The sequence below is a fragment of the Sarcophilus harrisii genome, chromosome 4, assembly GCF_902635505.1.
Source record: "Sarcophilus harrisii chromosome 4, mSarHar1.11, whole genome shotgun sequence".
NCBI lineage: Eukaryota > Metazoa > Chordata > Mammalia > Dasyuromorphia > Dasyuridae > Sarcophilus > Sarcophilus harrisii.
Window position 1 is genome coordinate 337,196,641 of NC_045429.1, and position 21,340 is coordinate 337,217,980.

Genomic DNA, 21,340 nt, shown 5'->3' on the forward strand with positions numbered 1-21,340 from the left:
ATACTAGATCTCAGCATCACAGGAAACAGCTCTTCCATTCCCTGACTTAAAACCTTTATAACTTCCATCTCTTTCACCTTATTCTCATCTTTATTATGTTCTTCACCCTTCTTGTGACTTCCAAATCCCTCAGTTTTCCCTATTCTTTAGTTACCTTGCCCAACTAGTGGTTCAATAGATAGAGCACCACTTCCTACTTGTGTGACCCTAGCCAAGTCACTTACCCCTGTTTTGCCTCAGTTTCCTCATCTGAACTGGAGAAAGAAATGGTAAATTACTCCACTATATTTTCAAGAAAATCCCAAATGGGGTCATGAAGAATCAGACGTGACTGAAGACAGCTGACCAACAAAGCTTCAAGTAGCTCTGTGCTCAAACTACAGCATGCAATCAGCCATTTCATCATGCTTGTGCCAGAAATCCTTTGCATCTAAACCTTCCTTTTTTGTCCTTTACAAATTCCCAAATCTGAGTAATCCCCCACTATCCTCCCTCCTCTGCACTTCTACTCTTTGACTATCAAATATTGCAAAAGCTGAAAATCTGTGCTAACTTCTTTTATTGCAAATCCATACTATCTAATTCTAGCTTGATTCTCTGCTGCAAGAGATGCTTTTAAAAAAATTATTCTTGACTTTTTAACTAGTCAAAATATTTTGCATGCACCTTAAATTCTGATGCCCAGCCCAAGACTCCACTCCCAGGAGATGATCTCAGCTGCTGCTATTCTACTGAATGATGAGAAAGGGAAAAGAAAGGAATAAGCATTTATCAAACACCATATATCAGACACTGTGCTGTGTTTTTACAAATATCTCATTTGAGGAGAGAAGTCATCAAGCTTCAGCTTCAATTTCTTTCACACTCTAAAGTTTCTCAGTATTTTCACTTATTTTTTCCTTCCTTCTCATCTGAAAATGAATTGTCCCTTTACCTCTTCAAGAAAAACCTTTCTATCTGTGTAATGGATTTCAATCTTTCCGGAGTCCTCCAAGATTTAGTCCTATCCATCCATTATCCTCTGTCTTCACTGTATCCCCCTTCTTCCTCTTTCTGCTGGTTCCTTCCCTTCTGCTTATAGATGTGCTCATGTTAGATACAGGACTATAGACTGAACATGTGATTTCATTGGTATAGAACTTCCCCCACACCGACCATAAGCAAATTTTCTCCAAAATGTAAACTGACTCTGTCAGTAATTTATAATCTTAAAATGGCTTAAAACACTGAGAGACTTAAGTGGTTTGCCTAAAATCACACAACTTACATTTTGTCAGAGGCAGGCCTGTCAACCCTGGTCTTCCTGATTTCAAAGCAGACTTTCTATCCATTACTCCCCAAAACAAAATTCTTCCCTTAATCCTGCCAATACTATCTTCTCTCCCTTTCTTTTCACCTTCTCAAAAGAGGGCTTTATACTCAAGTGGCTCTGATTCATCACCCACTTACAATCTGATTTCCTGACAATCTCTTTTCCCATGACTCATTCCTTCAACAATAAACACATTCTCTATTGAAGTTACTCTTTCAAAGGTCACCAATGGCCTCCTAGTTACCAAATTCAATTCTCAAAGTTACTCAAGCTCAAAACTTTTTGTGCTTTCTCTTTGTACTTTGTTTTGTAAGTTACTACCTATGGCCTAACTTCTCAAACTGTGGTTTTCAACCCCATATAGAGTCCCATAACTAAATGTGGGAGGTTTGTACAATTATGATTTATTATCAGTAAATGTCTGATTTGTATGCCTATTTTATATACCTAAATACTCAGGGACGCGTAAAAATTTCTTGAGTCATGAGTGGAAAAAGTTTAAGAAGCCTTGACTTATACTACTATCCTTCATTTGTCACCTCCTGACATCATCCTTGGCATTTAAGGCCTTCCTTAACTTAGTCCCAATCTATCTTTCTGTCCATATTTCACACTAAAGATATATATATATATATATGTATACATACATTGTGGTCCTTCTGAATTACTTAAGAGTTTACCAAACATACTTTTTACTGCCTGAATTCTTATCGCTCCTCAAGTTTCCACCACCTAAAATGCCCTTACCACCCTCAGTTTTGTGCCTATTGAAGTTCAATTTATTCTTCAAAGACATTTAAATTTCATCTCCATGAAATTTTACCTGATTATTCCAAATTCAGTCAGGCTCTCCTTGAAGTTACTCAACAATCTTCCCATCTACATTGACTTATTTTCCATCTTATTCCCATAAAAGACTATTCCAAACTTTTTCTTACGCCTCACTTCCATTGCAGAAATAGAGGCTATCCAACTTCAAAACTCTTTAGCATCATCATCTACTCTTGCCTTCCCTCTGATCACTTCACTAAAGGTATTGATCCCATTCCTTCCTGCTTCTTCCAAAAACCCAAAGCAACAGTCATCTTTTCTCTTTCATCTCTCTTCAGTTTCTGATTTACCACTCACTTAACCCTGTTTGCCTTAGTTTTCTCATCTATAAAATTGGAGAACGAAATGGATATTCCAGTATCTCTACCAAGAAAACCTCAAACAGATATGACTGAAAACAAGTGAACAATAAACCTCAAAACTCCTGTTTAAAAGAAAAACTATTATTTTTCTCCAAAAATTGTTTTTCAAAAATTTCATTTGTTGCCATGGCTTCAATTAACACTTTTGTGCAATCTTCTATACCTGCATTTCTGACTTCTCTTTGAAAGTCCAGGTCCCCATCTCCAGCTCCCCGAAGAGAAGCTCTATCTGGATGTCCCATTTAAAGTCCTTATCTTTTTCCCTTAAACTTATTTCTCCTGACATCACTATTTCTGTCTGCAATATCACCCCTCACTCCATATTCACACCTTTAATAGTTTTCTTTGACTCTGACTAATTCTCTCACAAGCAGTTATCAAATCCTGTTGGCTTCCCCGCTACCTCTCAAGACCATTCCTTCTGCTTTAATTCCATTGCTGTTACTCTGGTACAGACCCTTGCCACCTACCTGCACCTCTGCAATTCCCTACCCTAACAAGTTTTCCACTTATTTCGTCCACCTCCAATCCATGCATCATTTCACCATCACAATCATCTTTCTTATGCACTAAGACACATACTACTACTCTATCCTAAAGTTTTTGATGGCCCTTTTCCATCTCCGCCTCCACAAGGAGACACCATTCCTACTTTTCCAGGCTTATCTCATATTGCTCCCCAAGATGCACTATGTGATCCAAATTGCCTATCCCTCTTCTATCTGATCTTGGGCTGCACTCACATGCCTCTGGTTTGGCTCACATTGTTCCCTGAGCCTGCTGCACCTCTTTCCCTCTTGAGTTTGACTCATTTTTTATTCTTTAAATCACAATTCAAATGTCACCTCTTCCATGAAGTCTACTGACCTGATCACTCTGCAAAGTTGAAAAACATTTTCCCTTTCAGAGCCCACACCCAAGACTAATGCCCTTATATAATAGCGTATTGTTATTAGCTAGCACTGAAGCCTTAATCCAATGCTCATTGTGGTATTTAGGAGACTCTGAATTCTTGAAGGCTATGTCAATGGAAAGGGCATAAGTTTTGGAAGGAAAGGTTCTAGGTGATAACAGTGCATCTTCTCATATGAGGACCATCAAGTTGGAAGAGACAATTTAGCTGCACATTGGTAGGTTTGGGGGCCACAATTCTCAATGATTACTTACCCAAGGGCTTCAGATCAGTTTCAGGGGAGGAGGTATCCCCAAAAATACTAGAATATGTATGACAATAAGGATTGTGTCTCATCTGAACACAATAAGCTAAATTTACTGCTGGTTATCTCTTCTTCTCTATTCCATTCTTTGTTTCTATATTGCTATGTAAATATTCTTCTCTCACTATATGTGTCCTGTCTTCTCCATTAAACTAAGAGCTTACTTTACCAAGGGAAAGGACCTTCAGAGGGCAATTTTTTCTCCATTCTCTGGAACATCTTCCACAAGCCCTAAATCTACTACACAAGATCATTCAATATAAGGAATTTATTAATTGAAGAACAAAATAAATTTTCTAGGATTTAGTTATTTTCTTTTTTTGCATTTTTGGCTGTGATCTCCCATCTCTATACCTCTCTATGTAAGATGATTTTGGAGGTAATGAGGGAGTAATGGAACTTTGACCCTCTCTTGTTTCCTTCCCCCCCCCCCTTTCCCATCCCAGCTCTCCAAAGCAGTTGCTTTTCAGACTTTGGTATATTTGTTATTTTTATTCTTTGCTTTGGTCTATACAAAAAAACCAATAACCAAAAACTTACAGAGATTATAATCAAACTCTCAGTTCTTGCTCCCCTCAGCTTCCCCGACCACTCCCAAGCAGGGCAGTGGGGAGAATGAAACAGGAAGAGGGAAGAAACCCACACCGCACACCAGAGAGGGTCAGTCAAGAGTATGAGTTGCTTCTCCAGGATTAGAGTGGTTACATGGGGAAGTGGGAGAAGAGAAGGAGCCACACACTGAACTCCCCTTATCAAGTAAAAAGCCAATTCAGCATCTTAAAGAGAGGAGCAAAAAGTCTCCCAAAATGAAACGATTCTCCTTCTCTGTCTGGGTCCATTTCATGTGGTCTGTCCCTTAATTTTTCAGTTTTTAAAATAGAGAAACTTTGCGTTTCTGAAGTTTGAGTCCTAAACTCTGGACCGGGGATCAGAAGGGGACTGGAAAAAGCAAATTCAGAAATCAGCACAAACCAAAGTTTCCCCAGGCTCCAGACTACCTGCACTGAGAGTTTGGAAAGGGGGGAAAGGTGCCTGAGTGATTGAACCAGGGGTAGGTCATTGAGGTGCACTAATGGAGAAGTGGAATATATATTTATATATATTAAAGCTTCAGGGGCCAAGGGAGGGAGATAAAGCCCCCATGGCACAGGGCTAGGAGGGTGGGGAAGGGCAGGGTGTCAGGCCCTAGACCCCACAGCACTCACACACACACACACACACACACACACACACACACACAGAGAGAGAAAGAACTAAAAATTAGTAAAAACCCTAAAGAGGAGAACCTCTTATGGGTGTGGCAAAGTGAAGTCCCAGCCACCCAGCTTGGTCCTCCACTCAGGCACTTTCTGTCTCAGTCCCTCACCTGGAGTTAGCCACTTAAGGATCAAGAATGATACCTGGGAGGGAAAGAAAAGGGGGAACAGTCACTGAACAGTTTCTTCTCCACGACACTCTTCCCTCCCCTATTCCCATACCCCCAAAGTAGAGCACCTGGGCAGGTGTTCTATACCAGGAAAACTGCTTTTCTTTCTGCCAGCTCCAGCAAGGTGGAGATAGGAAAGATTAGCTCTCAGGAAGGAGATTCCAGCAGTAGGAAATAGAATGCTCTGTTTTTCCCACAGTGATGAGAAGAGTGACATGCATGTATTAGGTACTCTATGTATTCTTTAAAATGATTATTGTTTTTAATCATAGAAATAAGAGGACCTCAGAGCATTACTTTCTTGTGAGATCTCTGCACAGGAGAGATTCTCTCCCATCAACCCCATGCTTCTATTACAATAAGGAAAAGGAACAAGCCCCAAGGGAGAGATGAAGGGACGCTCAGAAGGGAGAGAAGTGTACTGGGCTAGGCTAGCATGTAAAGCTAGAATAAGAAATCGAGGGAGGGGCATACCATGAGTGAGGGGCTGGGTTAGGCTAGCATATGGTCAGCAGTAGGGTAGGGGGGCCGGAGACCATCACTGTAGGTGTCAATGGGGTAGTCCCCATCCATGTCCATGTGCATCTCCATGGGGTCCAGGGGGCCATCATTTGGGTACATGGAACGGTATGTGGCATCCAGGTCTGAGGAAGAAAGGGCTCAGTTTAGGAACCTCCGCAGTCAGCAGAAAAGCTCCAGGAAGCTTCTGCCATTGCCCTCCATCCCCTTCTACCCCATACACACATACCTCAGTGCCCTACAGTTACTACCTGAGATATCAGGAGCCCCAGAGAAGAGGGAGTTAACCAGACATGGTTTTTAAAGTAATTTATCAGCTAGCTTTGGAGACAGGACACAGACATACAGCACACATATACACGGAAACCTTCTCCTGCGGGTCTCAGCCACATACTCACCCTCTTGGTAAGGTTCATTAATGGGAATCATGCTCTGGGCCTAGAGAAAGAGAAAGAAGGAAACCTAAGGTGGTGGGGTCGGGAGAGGGCAGGAGAAGAGCTAATGGCAGAAACAGCGGCCTCTAGAAATACTGAACAGGGAGATGGACAAGGTCTCCTTGGAGGAAGTTGGGGAAATGCAATGGTAAGTTCATGGCCCTCTTCCCACCACAAATTCACTTCCCAAGTTAAATAGTAACTCTCTTGAGGTTCTGGCAGCTCCCACCACAAAGTAAGGAGGAGAAAATGGAAAGGGCTGGTCAGGTTGATGACAGTGGAAAAGGGGAGGGGAAGCTGGAGCCGAGGCCCTGACACTCACAGCCTCCCAGGCGGCCGGGTCATGTTTGAAGAGTGAATTTGTGAGCTCCACAGACACGCGCTTGCGATAGTCTGGGTTCTTGTCCTCAGAGATGCGGAACAGAACGGCAGCGGCGTAGGTTGCTGGTACCAAGGCAGGAACACAGTTAGAAAAGAGGGGTGAGGAACCTGCCACCACGGCCCTCCTCCCCACCCATCAGCTCCTCCTCACCAGTGCCCTCGTTGCGGCAGTGCAAGAGCTCCATGAGCGGGGCCGAGGCCCCCTCAGCGTCAATGGAGTCGGCGGCTTCTTTGTCCTGGGCCAGCTCACACAGCACGCCCGCGGCCACCCGCTGGATATTCTCCACCGAGGAGTACAGGAGCTGGGGAGACCAGACAGAGGCCGGAGTGGGATGGGGCCCTCAGCTGCCCTCTGCCTTCCGTTTCCCAGAAGCTCCTCCACATAGCCCCTTCCTCTCTATTTTCATAAAGCTGGGCTGGGCAGGAACGTTTCTTAAGGAGCAAGAAGCCCAAGGCCTGAGCAGGGAGCTAAGAAAGGGGCCCTGACAGGAGCCTCTGAGGTCAGAGCCTGAGGGAGCTGGACTTCTGCCATTCTCCATATTCCCCACAACATAAGGCTTTCCTTTCACTTGGGTAAAGAGCAGAAAAAGCCAGTTTGATCTCCCGAACTTACCTGCACAAAGAGAGGGATGGTGTTCAGTCGGAAGATCTCCATGCGGTTCATGGGGTCCCGGGCAAGGATGTGCAGGGCACCAGTACAGCCTTCCACAATCTCCTCCATTTTTACACCATCCTGCAAACATGAATTGGGTTAGAGAAGGGAGACAACAGAAGGATGCTCAGAGACCCAGCAGATATAAGCACCGCAACTGGAGTCTGTAGCCAAGCCGAGTAGCCGGCACCCCTCCCTGCCAGGGGGTGGCCCCAAATCCCTTCTCTGTCCTAGGTGCTTACAGGCTTCTCCCCTCCAAGGAGCAGGGGCTGGGGAAGAGGGAGGAGGAAGGGAGCCATTCAAGTCCACATACCGTGTAGGGCTGCTGTGTGCCTGCAGCCACGTGGCGCTGGGCATCCTGATGGGCCTTGACCAACAACTGGACAAGGCGGGGAATGACCGCTGCCTCCTGCAGGGGAGCATGGTTGGCAGGACACAGGGCCAGGTTCCTGATTAATCCAATAGTTGCCTGATTTTAAAAAATAAAAAAAATTTAGAAAGGAAAGGGGAAGGATAGTGAATATGAGCATTTTCTGAACATTCAGTGAATTGATCAGCGTCTCAGAACCAGGGCAGTAAATCCTTTAAACTTTTTTTTTTTTTTTTTGGTGATGCCATTGAGGTTAAGTGATTTGCCCAGGGTCACAGCCAGGAAGTGTTAAGTGTCTCAGGTCGGATCTGAAGTTGGGTCCTCCTGACTCCAGGGCTGGTGCTCTATCCACTGTGCCATCTAGCTGTCCCTCCCTTAAATTTTAATTACAAGAAGGTGATAAAAATATTTACAGTAATTTGGATATCCTCATCACTAGATTTCTTTTTCTTCTCCTTTTCCTGACCAATCACAGAGTCCATTCAATTCTATAAACATCCAATACATACTGTGTGTTTTTGCATGGTGCTGGGAATAAAAAAATAAAATAAAAAAGGCAGTCTCTGCCTTTAAGGCATTTGCATTCTTCCACAGGATGTAAATGTACTTAAACATTACCTACAAAGTAATTTTGAAAGAATGCTAAAAACTGGCTAGAAATGCCTTATGTACAAGGTAACACACCACCTATGCTTTGAAAGCTGATAATAATTCCAAGAAAGGGAGATGAGAAGGAAGTATATTACATGGAAGCCTAAATAGGCAAAGATATGAAGAACAGTGAACCCGCCAGTTTGAGATGGTGGGGAAACCAGTTAGAAGGCTATTGCAACAGCCCAGATGAGAAGCGATAAAGGCCTGAACTAAGGTAGAGGCAGTACGGACAAAGAAGAAAACCAATGACTACAAGAGATGTTGGGGAGCCAGACTGACAGGACTTGGCAAATAACTGCTGATATAATAGGATGCAGTGAGAATGGGAAGGAAGTGAACCTGGATGATTGGAAAGAATGATGATAATTTCAACAAAAACATGGGGTGGGGTAGGATTTGGGGAAAGTATGAGTTTTGTTTCAGACATACTGAACTCTGGATACCAGAGTAGAAATGTCCAGCAGGCATAAAGAAAAGCAGAACTGGAATTCCAGAGAGATTAGGGTTGGCTGTATAGACATCTAAGTCATCAGATAAATAAACTCACAGGAGCAGATAAGATCAACAAGGGGAAAAGAGCAGATAGTGAAGAGGACCCAGGCAGAGCCTCAGAAGACTTCCACATTTATGGGAAAGAGTGAGATCATGATGTAGCAACAGAAACTGGAAAGATCCAGTTAGAGCAGGAAGGGGAAAATTGAGACAGGAGTTTTACAGAAGCTGATGAAAGAGAACACATCTTAGGGAGGGTAGAGGGAAGGGAAAGAGATGGTTGATAGTGTCAAAAACTAAAAAGGGTCAAATAAAGTATGAAGTGAGAATGCTTCAAGGAATTTAGCAGTAAGACATCATGGGTGACTTTAGAGAAGCAGTCTCACCTAAGTCTGACTACAAGGGATTAAGAAGTGAGTCAGAGGAGAGGCCCTTTGTCTGGGAGAGGAAGGTCAACTGATGGATTTTCAAGAATGAAGAAGACCTGGACATGCTTATAATTCAATCCAATTTAACCAAAATTTATGTAGTTGTATAACCTATATAAGATTGCTTACCATCTCAGAGAAGAGGGAGAATTGAAAGGAAAGGATAGAATTTGGAACTCAAAACTTAAAAAAAAAAAAAAAAAAAGTTAAAAATTGTTTTTACAAGTAATTGGGGGACAACTCTGACTGGTTTATCATGAAAAATGCTATCCATACCCAGAGAAAGTACAGATGGTATCTGAACAAAGATTGAAGCATACTTTGCCTTTATTTTTCTTAAGGTTTTTGTTTATTTTTTCTTCTACGTTTCTTTCATAACATGACTGTTATGGAAATGTTTTTCATGAAAAAAAACACAAGTAATTGGGGGAAAAATAAACTTTTTTTAAAAAAAAGAATGTATGCTACACTTATATGCTAGATACTAGGGATACAAAGAAATATCCCTTGACTTCAAGGAGCTAATACTCTATTGGAGAGCAACAACTGGTACAAAAAGCAATAAATACAAAGAATAAAAATAAAATAAAATGTGTAGAAAGTGGTCAGGAAGATTTCTTGGAAGAAATGGTCCTTCCTATGAGCCTTGAAGGGAACAAGGGACTCCCAGAAGTGGAAGTTAGAAGAAAGAGCATTCCAATTTGTCAAGAATAGAGTATATGATGCAGAATAATGTGTAAGCAGCCCAGGAAAGATAAACAAAAACCAGATTGTGAAAGGCTTTAAATGCTAAAGAGAAGTTTTGTATTTGATCCCCAGAGCTTTGAAAGCAATGGACTGATACAATCAACTAATTGCTTTAGGAATATCATTTTGGCAGCTGTGTGGAGATTGGATTGGAAAAGATTGAATTCTGGGAAACCAATTAGGAAGCTATTCCACAAATCCAGGTGAGAGGTGAGGAGGGCCTGAATGAGAGTGGCCATGTGGATAAAAAGACAAGGATAGACATTTGTAAGAGATGGTGTACAGGAAGAGTTGAGACTTGTCCACTGTCTGAATGAGAAGAGTAAGGGAGAATGAAGATTTAAGGCAATCCTCTATCGCAAACCTGGGACTGAAGGATGGTGGTACTCTCAAGAGAAATAAGAAATTTGGAGGGGGAAAAGTTTGGGGAAAATATAGTGAAGTTCTACTTTGGACACAATGAATTCATCCAGGTAGGAACGTACAATAGGCTGTCAGAGATGCAGGACTTGAATTCAAAAGAGAAATGGAAGTTGGATACAGAGATAACTACATTGAAATAACAATTGAACAAACCTCTCTATTCCCTCTTAACTTTTTTTTTTAAAGAGGCGATCACAATTAAATATATGAAGTCAAATTTGAACTCAGGTCCTTGTGACCTTAAGGTTATCACTCTATACACTGTACTACCTCTTAACGTCTTTATTTCTCTTGAAAACACCACCATTTCTCCAATTACTCAAATTGGTATATTCAGTTCTTCACTCTACTGTCCCTAAGATAAAATTCAAATTCTTCTTTAGGACTTTCAAAGCCCTTCAACATGTAGCTCCAGTTCTACCTAGCCAGACTTATTCCATATTATTTCCCCCTTCAGATATTCTACCTCCAAGTACCAATCAAATTTCCCTACTTACCATTCTTTGTATATGGCATTCCATATCCTGTCTCTACACTTGGCCCAGGCCATCTCCCATGCCTGGAATGGCACTCTTCACCTCCATTTCCTAGAACCCTTCACTTCTTTCAAAGCTCAAGTGCCTGGCACATAGTAGGTCATTAATAAGTACTTGTTGACTTGACTCCAGTATCACCTCTTATATAAAGCTTTTCTTGTTAGTTCCACTTATTAGTCTCACCTCACCCTTATAAAATTATTTTGTACCCCAGTAATAATATTTTCATTGTTCAATCACTTTCATCCACGTCCAACTCTTCTTAACATCTAACCTAACTTCTCAGTGGCCAGAGTTAAGAGAGAAGATGACAAAGAATAATCCCTTCCCTTCCTGCAGTAAATATTTGTTGAGCCTCTACTAAATATAAGGAATTGGATTAAGCCCTATGGAACTATCAACTTGAAGAAGATAGAACTTTCATCCATTTTCACATCATGAACTGCCTAATGGGCGCCTGCAACTGAATGTCACAGATAATAACAGACAGAATGTCTGTCTTATAAAGTCCTTTTATTTCAATGACCCTCATCTTGTTGTAAACTAAAAGCTAGGTTGCTTTGTGAGGCTGCCAGTCTCCTCACCCTTTTCCTTCCCTTGACCATCACAAAAATGGATCTCTTCTCTTTTGAGGAATCCTGTCAGAAATACAACCTAGCCTCCCTTAGTCCTCATTCTACTTATTTATTCAATATTTTACTGAACTCCACCTAACAAGGCAAAGCTCTGGATGCCACCAGACAGTTCTCTAACCCCCTAAAATCCTCCTTATTTAAATGACTCTCTACCTGTAAAACAACTTATTCTGATAAATAATCAACCCCACTGCCTTACTTTCCAAAATTCTTTCATACGCCTTCTCTCACTGAGTTTCACAAGAACTCTTATGAACAGAATTTATAACATGACAGCTGAGGAAATGAATTGAAGCTGCAATCACCAATCCAGTTTGAGGCAATGCTAAGACTAGACAAATGAGACAGGTCTCCTGAATCCTAGCTCAGTGCTTTAGTCTTGCCCAGCTACCAACTGAGCTGTTTTGAAAGGTCCTCCACCATCATCCCTTATCCCACCTCCAGCATCATGGCCCTCTAGCTCTTTATCCAGTCTCTGTTGCCCCATGTCAATTCTTTTCATGCTAAGACATGTACCTCCAGGAACTTTGGGCTTCTCTCTTGTATACCTTACCATATTGTATTGTGTTTATATTTAGGTATTTCTTATCCCTTATGCTATTCAATTCAATAGATATTTATTGAATGCCTACTCCATGCAGGACATTATGCTAGGCACAAGGAGATACAAGGAAAAATGTAACAGCCCCTACCTCAAAGATCTTAGTGGCCAGTTTGGCTGAAAGACAAAATGAATGAAGGAAAATAATGAGCAAGAACCCTAGAAGGCAGATAGGAGTCAGATTGGGAAAAGTATTTTTTTAAAAATAGAGAAAATTGTTTTTATCCTCAAGGCAAAAAGTACCACTAGAGCTTCTTGGTCACAGGAATAATGGATTCCAGCCTACACTTTAAGACTATGACTTCCAGAACCATCTGAGTGATGGCCTGGAGAGGGAAGGTTTTAGATACAGGGAGAACAGTTAGTAAATGATGACAGTCGTCCAGGCAAAAGTCATGAGGGCCTGAACTGGGATGGTGGCCATGGGAGTGGACAAAAGGGGAAAGATTCATTGCACATTATGGAAGAAAAATGGATAAATCTTGGCAACTGATTAAATGTGTTTGAGGGAAGAAAGAATGGAAGATGACTCTACGGTTGGGAAGCTGATGATGGTGTCCTCATTGGAAACAGAGAAGTTAGGAAAGGGGGGATGTTTGGGGGAAAAGATAATGAGTTTTGCTTAGAACACATTGAACTTGAAGTGTTTATGGGACATCCAGTTGGTGTCATCTATTAGGCTCAATAAATATTTGCTGCATGTAGGAGTCATCAGGAAAGGGGTCACTCTTTGTCATCCTCTTTCTTAACTCTGGCCACTGAGAAGTCAGACTTGCTCTAGTCTAACTGGCTTCAGTTGTGACCCCATTGCAGCCAGAAAATTCTGCCAATCAGGCTGCTCTGCCAGCAATCCTTGCACTATGCCCCAATCTTCCTTCTCCCTCCATCAGTCCTTCTAGCAGGCCATACCTTGACCAAAGGCCATTGGTTGGGCTGGTTGAGCAGCTTGACGATGGCCGGGATTCCATAGTTGAGGCGCACGGAATTCTGTGCCATCTCAGCCTCTGGGTGGCGGCTCGTGAGGTGCCGCAGTGCACAGACAGCAGGCTCGGTGATGTCATCTTTGTCCCCTGCACGCAGGATGGCGTGGATCAGTGCCTCCACGCCACTGTTCTGTGTCACCAGTGTCTTATTCTTGCTGTTGTTGCAGGTCAAGTTAGAAAGGGTGCCTGTGGCACAGGTCAGCACATTTACATCATCCACACTCAGCTGGTTGACCAGGACCTTCAACACACTGTCCAGACCCTCCTGGGGAAGAGAAGAGAATGCAAGTTCCTTGAGAAGCTTTTTCTGCTTTTTCTATGTCCCTCCAGTATTTAGTAGGATAGTAAATCCTTGCTCCTCTAACTCTCCAGTGTACTTGATCTTATATCATGCTGTCAGTTGAGCTGATTTATCAGGTCCCACCACTTCTCTCTTCCCTCTTCTTCCCTCTCCACTCAACAGCACAGACTCTGAAGTTCTAACCAATTCTCCAGACTGAACCAGAGTGACATACTTTTCCCTACTGGTCTGCCATTCCAATTCTGTCCCTGCCACCTAAACAGAGTGTGTTAAGGTAAAAAGGACAGCCTTTAAGGGCATCAGACTAAGTAAGATACTGGCATTATGAGGGGGAATGTGGAAATCTGAGCTAGTACTAGGTAAAATTTTGAAGTAAGCTGTCCTATCTCTTCCTCAATTTCTACCATCCTGTTTCATCTCAGATCCTAGTACCTTCAAAGTCTCTATTCCATGCATTTTTCCTGAGAAAACTTAATTTGGGGTCTTTCCTTCACTTCAACATGTAAATGATCCCTTCCAAGGATTAAAGGAATTAAAGCTTTACATCAAAGCCATGAAGCTCAGAAAGCGAAATTTCAGACATCAGCTTCAGGTAGAAGATTTCATAATATCTGGCATTCCTATTTGCTACAATCATACCATATAAAGAAAGGCGTATTAGATTCCTAGACAAAAAGCTGGAGAGTGAATATTGAGGAGGGTGGGGTTAAAGAGATCACCCTAGAAGAATGGGAGGATATCAAAGGCTAAAGAGGTCCTTACCTGCTTAGTGGCTACATCTGAGAGGTTGCGCAGGGTCCACAGACAATTTTGCACAAGACGAGGGCTGTTGCTTGTCAAATGTTTGCCTAAGGCTTGCATACCACCTAGATATGCAGAGAAAATAGCATTATGAGGGATGAGCATAGCCAGTGATACATACAGAATCCCACCTACCCACTGGATCATCCCACAAGTCCCATCCAAAGGTCTCCACTAAATGGGTGCCTCACCAGCTTCCACAATGGCAGGCTTGTTGCTGGGGCACACAGACAGCACCTTCAGAACGCGGCTTGTAGTCCAGAGCAGTTTCTCATAGCTATAGTTACGCATAATCTGCACCAGGGCCTGGGGGCCCCCATTGGCCAAGATGATGAGCTATGGAAGGAGCAGAGTGAGAGAGGGAGTCTGAGCATAGGCAGTACTGATAGAAGGATGTTAGCATGGATCACGGGTCCATGTGATTTCAACTCAGAACTGGAGAGGCGAATGGCAAAAGCTTCAGCAGAGCAGAGGGGATCAACCAAAGAAGAGGTTTCTTGACCATGGGTCAATAGTCAACAAATATTTATTAAGTGCCTATTATATGCAAAGTGCAGGGGATACGAAGAAAGGCAAAAAACACAATTTCTGTTCTCAAGATGCTCACCATTTAGTTGGGGAGACAGCAAGCAAACAACTATGTACCTACAAAGATTGGGTTGGTTATTGTTCTTCATGCTTGAAGAGAAACATGACATGACCATGTGGGGGTCAGAATACTGTGTGTCTGACTATGGCTGAGCAGACCAGTATGAGCTCAGAATGCTCTCCCACAGATCAGGCACAAATAGTCCACATGAACATTGGTGTGGACATGTCTCATGTATCAAAGATATACAGAATAGATGAAAGGTACTCTCGGATCTCAAATGTGGAGACCAAAGGGAACCAGACAAGAAAGGCTTCCTACAAGTCCTGAAGAAAGTCAGGAAAGGAAGGAGGTTATGGTGAGGAAGGAGAGCATCCCACGGGGGAGAGCCAGAAAAATCACCATATCTGAAAATGGAGCAGAGTGTTCAAAAGACAGAAAAGGGACCAAAGTAGTGAGAGTTGTAAGGAACATGGAGAAGAGTAAAGCATGGAAAGAGAACCGAAAAGCAGAAGGAGGACAAGTTGTCAAGGCTTTAAATGCTAACCAAAAGTTTTCCTATTTGATGCTGGTGGGGTAAAAGGAAGCCACTGGAATTTGTTGAGTAGGGAGGGTAACATGGTCAAGATGAATGCTTTGGCAGCTGGAGTGGGGAGAAACTCAAGGTACCCCGATGATAACCTTACCTTGCTCTCCTGGTTGCCATAGGCAAGCAGCTGCAGGCAGTCAGTGGTAATGGCCAGGAATTTGGGATTGTTCTTGTTGAGGAGGGGCACCATTTTTTGTAGCCCATCAGCCAGCCGGACAGCCATCTTAGCACCCTCTTGATACAGCAGCAGGTTATGCAATGTTGTGATGGCATAGAACAAGACTGATTCCACTGGAGAACTATGAGGGGAAGATAGAACGGTGAGAGTTGGGGAAGGAATGAAAGATGTACCCCCTCCAATGCATTCAGAACCTTGTACCCCATATTATCAGAAAATGAGGTTCAAAGGAACTCACAGAGGAGAAAGGAAAGATGGCAACTAGGGAAAAACTAAAGTAGGGATTAGCTTAAGCTACACAGTGGGCCAGGAGGCAGGAAATCCCTGGCAGGGCCTATCTCCTCTAGAAGCCTTCTCAGACTATTCTAGCCCCTCTCAGTTCTTTCCCCTTTTTGCACCACCAAGTTCTGTACTGTCCCCCCTTTCCTATCCTTTATTGCTCCCTCATTGTTTCAAGTGTTCTAAGATTCATTCCAATTTGACTACAAGCTTCCTGGGGACAGGGATCCTGCCTCATGCTTCTCTACAGGTACCTGATAAATACTTGCTGTTCAATTGATACCTGAGCATGCGGACCAGAGCGGGAATGCCCCCTGACTTGAAGATGGCAAGCAGCCCCTCGCGGTGGTGAGAGAGATTGTGCAGGATGCTGGTGGTACAACGGGCAGTGTCTAGGTCACTGGTGTTCTGCATGGTGCGCACGACAGCGGCCACAAGCTGAGGGGAGCCCATCAGCGCCCGCCGGGATGCTTCCTTCTTTGATAACTGATTCACGATCATGGCTGCCTTACTCACTACAACCTGCAGGATAGTGGAGGGCAAGGGGAACATTGAAGAAATGTAGCCTTGGTATGAAAGACCATAAGGGGCTGCCCTGCCTTGGAAGCAGGGAGACTGGGCCCTCCCAGGATAATCCTACAACCAAAGGCCTTAATTCTGGGGGGTTTTTTTAGGATTCCCCTCACCTCTTAATTATCAGCAAATTCCTTATATTCAGGTTTTCCCATTTCCCCTCAACCCCTGCCACTAACCGGGTCCTCATCATTGAGCAGCTTGGTAAGCTCAGGCAAAGCTCGTGTTGCCAGCTCAGCATCATCCTGGTAGTTGATGAGATGAACAATGGCTGACTTTAACAGCTGGGAGGGCTCAGCCAACCGCTGTACATTGGTGGCCTGCCCTTCAATCTGGGTGCTCGTCAGGATAGATCGGTCCTCGGTTGTCTCAGGATACATGGCTGCCCTTACCCGCTGGGCCCTCGTCATTGTCATCTGGCACTCTAGATCTCCTGGAAGCAAAGGAAAGGCTTGTGTGAGAGAGATGATGTCATGTGAGTGGAGAGTGGTGACTGACAAGTGTGGAATGCACCTACCCACCACCTTTCCATTCTACCTTTCTCTGGGACTTCCTCAACCCCTTTCTCTGATATTGTGTGGCAGTGTGTTCTAATGGAAAGAGCAGAAAGCTGGTTTATCAGGAGATATGGATTCCAGTGCCAGCCCTAGATTAACTTTCCAATAGATCATAATTAAGTAACTTAACTTTCCCAGGCCTTAGCTCCCTTTCCTTGTGAAATAGCAACTAATCTACCTACCACACAGGCACTAAACAAATATGAGATTATACATTCCCCATGAGACTGCACAAAGATTATACATTATGTGTAAGGCACTGTGGTACTGAGAGACATACAACATGGGTCCCTGCCCTCAAAATGCTGACAACCTAATAAGGAAAATAAGATAACTTCAATTCAAAATGGAATTTGATAAAAGGGAAATACGCAAAGTTGCAGAGGAGGAAAAGATCATTTCTGACAAGAACTCTTAAAAAATTAGCATTTGAACAGGGCCTTGAAGCATGAGTAAGATTTTTTTAAAAATGAAAACATTTTCATTTTATGGAGGTCCCATACTTGGAGTCAGGAGGAGCCAACTTCAAATCCAGCCTCAAACATTTACTAGTTTTGTGACTCTGAACAAGTCATTTAACTCGACTGCTTAAAAAAAAAAAAAAAAAAAAAAAAAAAGTGAAAATGTAAGCATTCCAGTATAGGGAATCTCATGAGCAAGGAGTATCAATAGGAAACTGTGGGACATGTTAGTGAGCAGTAGAACGGGGCTAGAACATAGAAAACCTGAAGAGGAGAAAATGAGATAAGGCTAATTGTGGAAGGCCCTGAATGTTAGGCTAAGGATTTAAGACTATCCTGTTAAATAAAAAGGGTCCCAGAAAGTTCTGAGCAGAGCATAACATAATCAGAACGACTGTGCATAAATTAATCTGGTAACACAGTATGAGATATTGGAGGCAGGAAGAGCAGTCAGGAGGCTATTGCAATCAACCAGGTGATATGTAATAATGGTCTATATTTGGGTGGTGGCAGCAGAGTGTGAAGGAGGGAACAGATTCAAGAGATAAGAGAGGATTAGAGAGAACAGTCAAAGATGACATTCAGTCATATAAACCCAACTGGATAATGGGTAGACCTGACAGGAAAACTAAGAGGTCAGTGATCTCCAACAGCATCCCATCAGGGAACGAGCTAGGCAATAAATCAAGAGTCTTGCCTTTCAGCCCAGAGATCCATTCATCAGATGGACAGATGAGACACCGAACTCCCCTGTCCTACCCAGACAATGGAGCTGGCACTTCTTCCCTTTCTGGAAACTGAGAAGAGTATGCCTTTTCTCCATCCACAGACCTCAGGTACAGAATAGGACTTAGCCTAAAGGTCTTCTTCCCCCCCAGCCCCTCAACAAGTACCTCCCCCAGTCTGGGAGTGGTAGATCCAGAGGCTTCCCAGAGCAGCCCCACCCTGGCAATTGCCCAAATGCCCCTTGGCAGAGGGAGTTGGAACAGCCCCACCCTCTAATTAGACAGGAAGGAGGAGACAGTCTCTGCTCCCTCCCAGCCTGCCTGCACTGATTCCAGGCTTTCAACTACCGAAGCAATCCCTGACAGTGCCCGACCAAAGGCTGGCTGCCCACAGATGGATGCCCTGATTGCTAAGGTGCAATGCCCTCGGTGTCCTCTCTCAGACCTCACCTTTTCTACTACGGGCTCAGATAAACACATGCCATCTTACGCATCCATGCGGAGAGCTTTTAATATTCAAAAGACCCAGATAAGCCACAGCCACTACAGCCATCATTTCTTCAAAGGCTTCTAGGGTGTAGAGCCCGGTGTTGGGTTATGAGAAGGAACGGATTTACCTGAGGCCTGGTCCTGGCTCTCAAGAAAGGCCAAGAAGCTCACTCCTGGCCAGGATGGCTCACGGTCCTGGCATATACCCGAGCCTGCCCCTGGGGCTCCTCTCTGCCTAGTCAGAGTCTTCTCTCACCTTTCCGCCTCTGCTCAGCACCTCACTCATACCACTCCATGGTCCCTGAGCCTCATACTCAGCTCATCCCCAGATCTTTTCTGTCCCCGTCAGACTGGCTGTGGCTGCACTAACCACGGCTCTGGGGAGGCCCCTGGGAGTAGGTGGTAGTTTTCTTGAGTGTGTATTGACGGCCACAGGCCTCGCCCTCCTCGACAATACCTTTACCGCTGACCGATGGCACACAGGTGTTGGCTCCAGAGTGGATGCCCGAGTCATAGGTGTATGTCTGCTGCCATTCTGTCACCTTGATGGGCTGCTCAACCAGGTTAATCACCTCCATGGCAGTTGCTGCTGATACATGGAAGGAACAAAAGTGTCAGATCCAGGAAAGGTATCCTCCCACCCCTCCCTGAGCTTCTTTCTAGCTCCTATCATCATCAGCTTTCTTCTAAACCCACTTCAGCTGCATCTATCAGTCTCCTCTAGCTTCCTTATTCTTCTCTTCTGCCTCCCTTCTCCATCCTAATCCAACTGAAGCACTCCCTCGGATTGCTGAAAGCTAAGAGGAGCTTTTTACTGGACCTTCCCAACAGCTGAGCTGCTCTAGCCCACAGATGGGGCATTCCTCAGCTCCCTTCACCTACCCTTCCCGGCAGACTCGGCCACAGGAATCAAGCTAAAGATCCAGGAAGCTTCCCCAGAAGGGGCAAGGAGCTATCTGTTCAGTGTCCCAATGCTGTCTGAACAGGTAGAGAGAGGAGTGAGCACACAGAGGGAGTGGCAGAGAAATGACGCACAGTCTCAAGGGGAAGGTGGAGTTACAAGGTACCTGGAACTGGGTGGGTGGACACCAGGATGTACATACACTCCACTTACCACCACTGAACTGTCCACTCCAGTGAAAGGAGTGTGGGAAGGGAGGGGTTCATGACATCATAGGTATGTGTGTAACTGGGTAGGGGCAGCAAGGAGCTCCCTCTCCAGGATTAGACTGGCTCAATCCCCCCGCTCCACCACTCCCCCAAAATCAGAAGGATAAGTCTCTGTAATATCCATCCCATCCCATCTTACCACCTAGGTGGGACTACAGAGGGGTATTTCTGATAGCCCCACCCCCAAGAAGGATTCAATAGCAGCAGGGAGAGATGGGAAGGGCTTAGGTGAACAGGACAAACTGGTTTCTCCAGGGACCAAAGACCCAGAAAACAGGGAAAATGTTATGAACATTTTGTCACTGTCATTCTTTGAGACGGTCACATAGTCACTCTCCCTTCCTAGGTGAGGAAAGAACTAACATGGGATAATTCACAGGGAAGCAGACCCTAAATCCTAATTTCCCTTCAAGCTAGTCTCTCCTCCTGGGGTTGTTGCCTTGTCACCTCCTTCCCTCTATCCCAAAGAATCTAGGTTAGTCATTAGTGATGGCCAATAACAACAGTTGTCTTTTACCTGCAGATCCTCAAGAGCTAAAAGCTTTCCTTGTCCATGCACCAATAGAATACTTCCTTTTTTCGTACTCCAAAAATGGTAAATTCAGTTAGAAAGAGTCCTACTAGGTTAATGAAGCCAATACCATGAATGTTCAATCCCCCTTTAGGCCCAGTAAGCACCACACAAAGGAAAAATTCTTTTTTCCCAAGATTGGGCACTTAATTCTAGCCAGAACACTAGCCATTTGTTACAAGGGAGGGACAGGGTGACAGAAAGATAGTAAATTCAGAGTAGAGTAGCTCATTCCCAGCAGTAGAACAAACAATTCAGAGTGCCCTTCCCACTGACAGTGGGTCAATTAGAGGGTCATCCTCATACAAGAAGCTCTTATTTCTTTCTATTCTTGCTGTCTTTCAGGGCCAGATAAGGGCTGCTCCGCCCAGCTCGAACAGAACACCACCTGAGACAAGCAAGGCCAGGAGATCAGCTTCTTCCCTCCTTCCCTGAATGACTCAGAGTTTCAGGGTTGATAAGTGGAATGTGCTCAGAAAGAGAGAGGAAAGGCACAAGCTCTAGCCAGATGCGCCCAGCTGCTTTCCTGGCATTCTCCACAGGAAAAACAGAGCTGTCTCTGGCTATTTCAGGAGCAAGCCCTCAACTTGCCCTGAGTCACCTTGCCCTGGGAGGCCCAAAGAAAAAAGAGGAAGCAGTGAAGCAACAGGAGGCCTAGATGGATCCTTTGAGGCCCGTGATACAGCTCCCTGAAGATTCCCTCCATCCCCAAAACCAGAGTCCTTAAGGTTAAAGTGGGGAGGTAAAAAGAATGCTACACATAATATCCTACATAGTTCAAGCCTATCATTTGAGTTCTAGTTCTCACTTCCTCCAGTGTGGAAGAAAATCAGTGTGGGAAGAGGCAGGAACATCAAACTATGTCACAAATAAGGTCACCTTAACCCCCAGATGGTACTCAGCTCTGTCTGGGCAGGGAGCAGGGCTCACCTCCTGATGCTAATTTTGAGATCAACAAGGACCAGAAAGCTCTGACACTACCATTAGCCCAGTCCCATTAACTATGGCCACAGAGAGGTTTCTATTTAAGACCCTCCCTACTCCATCCAAATCT

General features: G+C 44.1%; 1 protein-coding gene across 4 annotated transcripts in view; it reads right to left on the reverse strand.

Annotated features, from left to right (window-relative positions):
• Positions 1–4,194: 4,194 nt before the first annotated feature.
• The window catches only part of JUP (junction plakoglobin), a 31,863-nt gene continuing 14,717 nt past the window's right edge, over positions 4,195–21,340 (reverse strand). Inside the window, exons 1-15 of one of the 4 annotated variants that reach the window (XM_031966261.1) lie at positions 19,428–19,554; positions 19,003–19,131; positions 16,493–16,746; positions 16,024–16,262; positions 15,381–15,582; positions 14,297–14,441; positions 14,067–14,170; positions 12,930–13,268; positions 7,448–7,603; positions 7,096–7,215; positions 6,634–6,784; positions 6,424–6,545; positions 6,066–6,105; positions 5,623–5,792; positions 4,195–5,122 (exon numbers count right to left, since the gene is read on the reverse strand). In XM_031966261.1, the coding sequence (XP_031822121.1) occupies positions 5,641–5,792; positions 6,066–6,105; positions 6,424–6,545; positions 6,634–6,784; positions 7,096–7,215; positions 7,448–7,603; positions 12,930–13,268; positions 14,067–14,170; positions 14,297–14,441; positions 15,381–15,582; positions 16,024–16,262; positions 16,493–16,746; positions 19,003–19,123 (2,145 nt within the window). In that variant the 5' untranslated portion in view covers positions 19,124–19,131; positions 19,428–19,554 and the 3' untranslated portion in view covers positions 4,195–5,122; positions 5,623–5,640. Of the gene's footprint in view, positions 5,123–5,622; positions 5,793–6,065; positions 6,106–6,423; positions 6,546–6,633; positions 6,785–7,095; positions 7,216–7,447; positions 7,604–12,929; positions 13,269–14,066; positions 14,171–14,296; positions 14,442–15,380; positions 15,583–16,023; positions 16,263–16,492; positions 16,747–19,002; positions 19,135–19,427; positions 19,555–21,340 lie in introns of those variants that run through there. The other 3 variants (XM_031966262.1, XM_031966260.1, XM_031966259.1) reach the window with 3 other exon arrangements.